Source organism: Hydra vulgaris, chromosome 01, assembly GCF_038396675.1.
Source record: "Hydra vulgaris chromosome 01, alternate assembly HydraT2T_AEP".
Classification (NCBI taxonomy): domain Eukaryota; kingdom Metazoa; phylum Cnidaria; class Hydrozoa; order Anthoathecata; family Hydridae; genus Hydra; species Hydra vulgaris.
Genome location: NC_088920.1, coordinates 53,147,597 through 53,152,060, shown reverse-complemented (window position 1 = coordinate 53,152,060; position 4,464 = coordinate 53,147,597). Strand labels below are relative to the sequence as shown.

The 4,464-nt window shown below is 31.9% G+C and overlaps 1 protein-coding gene across 1 annotated transcript; it reads left to right on the top strand.

The window, feature by feature from the left end:
- The first annotated feature begins 656 nt into the window (after positions 1-656).
- Positions 657-2,899, top strand: LOC136075434 (uncharacterized). The gene is made up of 2 exons (XM_065788583.1): positions 657-914; positions 1,038-2,899. The coding sequence occupies exons 1-2, from the start codon at positions 829-831 to the stop codon at positions 2,788-2,790; spliced, it is 1,839 nt and encodes a 612-aa protein (XP_065644655.1). The 5' UTR covers positions 657-828; the 3' UTR covers positions 2,791-2,899.
- The last annotated feature ends 1,565 nt before the right edge of the window (positions 2,900-4,464 follow it).

Genomic DNA, 4,464 nt, shown 5'->3' with positions numbered 1-4,464 from the left:
ATGTGCATTGTGTGGTAAAATGAAATTAGAAGGAGATTCGTTGAGCCAAGTGGGGGCAAGATTTGGAAGGAATGTTGATAACCAAGGAGCTCTTGGAAAATTAATTGAATGTGCTTTAAAATTGGATTTAAATGTATTGGTAAATGAACTGAATAAAAAACAAGAAACAGGAGAAAAGGTTTTTATTCACTCATCGTGTCGAACTAAATTAAGAAACCAATCAAAATCAATTAAACGATCACAAGCATCGATGGAAACTCCTATTGAAAGAAAACGTTCAACTCGATCAGAACAGATTTTTTTTAATTTTAAAGAGCAATGTTTTTATTGTGGAAATATGTGCACACTTGACAGTCGCCATCCTGAGAGAAATAATTTCATAGAAGTAAGAACAAAATCATCAAAAATTTATCATGCAACTCTAGAATTATGCAACGAACGTAACGATTTTTTATCTAAAACAGTTGAAGCTAGACTTTTGAATATAAATGATCTTGTAGCTGTTGAAGCACGATATCACATCTATTGTCGTGCAAAATTTGAAAAACCTATTACTACATCAAGCTGTGGAAGACCAACATCAACAGAAAAGCTTACTGTCTTTAATGCAGCATGCATAAAACTTGAGGAAGATATTGAACTATACACAGTCTCTGAGTTTTACGAGATGATGCAAACATTAGGAGAAGAAATATATTTCCTTAAAATGACGCAAAATAAATTAAAAGAAAAATACGGAGATTCTATGCAATTAGTCTCGCGACAAGGTAAAAGTAATGTAATTATACTGGACAGATTTGGACTGATTTATCAATAGAACAGATATTAATGAAATCGTTAAAGGGCAAAGGAGGAGTTGTTGGCAGAGGAATTACTGAAAATGTTTTACATGTTTGGACAAGTACAATGCATAGGTAAAAATAAAATTAAATATTTATTGTTTCGTTTACTTGGAATTTGCTAATAAAATAGATATTTCCAGCAAAAACTAAATGGGGCAAATATTTACAAATATAGAAATAATATTTTTTATCAAGGTGCGCTGAAATGACAGAAGCAATAAATTCATTAACCTCGCCAAGAAACTCAAGTAAAGAACACAAAGAACTTTGTGCGGGAAGGATTAGACGTGACTCTGAAGATTTTCAAAAAATTAAATCATGGTTTGATTCTCATAGCCCATTTGATGTAAGAGAACAACTTGAGGCTCTGGACTCAGGGTTTGTAGATGAGTTTAATCAGGTGACTTGTGATTGTTCGGAAAGCATTGGTGCATCAATACTGGCACAAATGAATGATATGACATACACAGAAGTATCCTTCAATAGGAGTAATCAACTCAAAAATCTTCAAGGACTGTACTCAAATATTAAAGTCAACAATGAAAATATATCAGTTGATCCCTTGACATTGTTTTTGCGTTTATCAGTTATCGTTGAGAAAAAACCAGAAAAAGAAATTGAAGACTACTTTTACTATGAACTAACTTCGTTCCCTATGTCAGTTTTTAAAGATGGTCTTATGCGCAGTGCTCAAAAACACAAGCTGAAAAATTACCTAACAAAGCCAGTTATATCTATGCCATTTGCTCCTTATTCTTTAAAAGTTGCCGATGGTGGCGCTCTTTTATACTGCTGCGATTGGAACAAGGGTGAAATATTTGACAATATTTTTGAAAAGTACATCCAATTTCTTAATTACCTTAAAGTTAGTGTAGTAGTATTCGATGGATATGAAAATTCTACAAAAGACGCTACGCGTATAAAGCGTGGATCTTTATCACAATTTGCAGTTGAAATACATAAAAGCAATCCTTGTCCGTCTGATAGAAGTAAATTTTTCTCTAACTACGCCAACAAAAAATCATTTATCCGAATTCTAGAAGTTAGATTAAGAGAAAGAGGTTTTACTGTGTATGTGTGTCATTCTGACGCAGATACTACAATCGTTAAAATTGCACTTAACTTTTCCAAAACAGAGCCCGTCACAATATTTGCTGATGACAGCGATATTCTTTGCCTCTTATTACACCACTGTAAATCAGTTGAATCTTTACACAAAATATATTTAACAAGTATGACAAAAAGAGTTGATTGCCAGCGTGAATGTTATGACATTGATCAGATTATTGGCAGTACAGCAGAACATGTCATTAATAATATTCTTTTTGCGCACGCATTTACAGGTTGTGATACAACATCAGCAATTCACAATTTTGGAAAGACTTCAATTTTTAGAAAGCTTGAAGCCAAAGACTTGTGCAATGCAGCAAATATTTTTTACCATGATGATAAATCGCCTGATGAGATTGGAAATGCATCAATTCGTTTCTTTCAGCTGCTACATTCCTCAACATCAAATCTACAACAAATACGAAAGCAAAAGTATGAGGAAATGATAAACTCAGATCGAGCTCACATAGACCCTTCTGTTCTTCCACCATCTCCTAGAGCTGCTTACTACCATGGATTGAGAGTATATCATCAAGTGCGTATTTGGAGATGTCTAAGTGAAATTGATCTTGACCCACTTAATTGGGGATTGAAATTAAATGGCTTTATGTACTCACCAATAGCGACAGATAAAAACGCAGGTCCAGAGGATATCCTAAAGGTTGTTCGATGTGGGTGTAAAAACTCCTGTTCGAGTCGATGTTCCTGCAGAAAGATGGGACTTCACTGCACTTCATCGTGTGCTACCTGTCACGGGATTAACTGTACAAATATTGAAAAAGTTGACGAAGAAAATGAACCAGCCCATGACCGTCACTTCTCAGATGTTTTTACATAAATTTTAATTTAATCAGAATAAGTAAGATAAACTTAATGCATAAAGATAAACTTCTTTGTAAATATTTTTTAACATGCTCTTGGTAACATTACAGAATAATTACGTTTAACAGTATTTTATATATTTTGAATATATTTGTTTTGTAAACACATTTTTAAGTCAAATTTTCAAAAAATTGGCTAAAGTAGCGTCCCCCTCTGCCTTTATACCGTACTTTTAGTTATTATTATTTCGCTTTCAGTTCATTAAACCAACTACTAATACTTAGGAGTAATAAATATAAAAATATATTACATTTACTTGCTTAAATTATAAATTCTTTTAGTAAAAAAACGTCAATTTTGGTGCTTTTCTGCTAATCTTTATGACGTCACAATTTTTTTTCCCCAAAATAAAAAAAATTACCAATCACTCATTTAAAAGAGGAAAAAATAAGCTTTCCAACGATATATAACATGTCTTTATACTAATTTTTTCTAGGTTAAGACTAAATTCTACCGGACTAAATAGTCTTTTTTAAAAGGCAATGCCGAGGCTAGTTCTCCTCCCCCCCTAAAAAAAACCCAACAAAGAACAACGACAACAAAACCCAGCCGTAAAGCCTTTAAATCCTAAAAAACATTCTACAATTAGGTATTACTAAATTACTCCTTTAATTTGAAAAAGACCCCTAAAAAACCCCCTATTACCAAATACCGAAGGGCCTACCCCCTCCCCCTCTTTACAAAGTAAGCATTTTTCATTGCTCTTGTAGTTCTTGCCCGCGAACAGAATATAAAAACTAACCTGTCAACAATTCCAACTATTAAAAGTATTAAAGATACAAGTTTTTAACTAAGACATTGCTTTTTAGTCTTTAGCTACTCCACCTGCATTTTAACATGGGTTGCCATATCTTTTTTGCTTCCATTTTTTGACATTAAATGTCTACTTGCAAGCTGAGCGCGTATATAAGATTCTCTTCTCTCGTGTGTTTTAGCATGGTCTGCAGCTTTAGTTACCATTTTGACGCATCTTTCAACTGGCTGTGTTTAAAGTCCAAGAAGGAACTTGCATTGGATAATTTACAAACTCTTTGATGGTGGATAATTTATAAACTCCTTGATGGTGGCAGATTTTGAATTTGATTCTTACTTTTTAACCAGTCAACCAAGTGATCTGCAATAACTTCTGCTTTTTTTAATCAAAACTTTTACAATGAAATAGATATTTTGATAGAAAATAATGGTTTTAAACTTACTTGCCCTATATGTGACTAAAAAAGAGACACAGATTCATTTTTGTTTAGACAATCTAATTTTTCAAGTTTATCATTTGTTTCATCTGGCTTAAAATAAAAGTAATATATATATATATATATATATATATATATATATATATATATATATATATATATATATATATATATATATATATATATATATATATACATATATTATAATAAAAGTTTGTATATCTTATATTGCAGTACTAATTAACCAGCTAACTTTTTTTTCTTTATCATTGCTACTTTTTGTTGTTGTCTTTTTTTTCAATTTTTTTTTTATTCTTTCCTATCTGCACCACCAACATGAAAAGTTCCAAAGCTTCCTATTTTAGATCTCTGAGAATGAAAGAATTGAAGCTCTACAATTGGTATTTTCTCTTCTCTCTTACATTTGCATTTTACATAAA

Bases quoted from the DNA above. Each gene is read 5' to 3' on its own strand.
- LOC136075434 (XM_065788583.1), top strand. From the start codon at position 829: ATGAAATCGTTAAAGGGCAAAGGAGGAGTTGTTGGCAGAGGAATTACT. The intron at 915-1,037 runs GTAAAAATAAAA...TTTTTTATCAAG, and splicing joins TGGACAAGTACAATGCATAG to GTGCGCTGAAATGACAGAAG.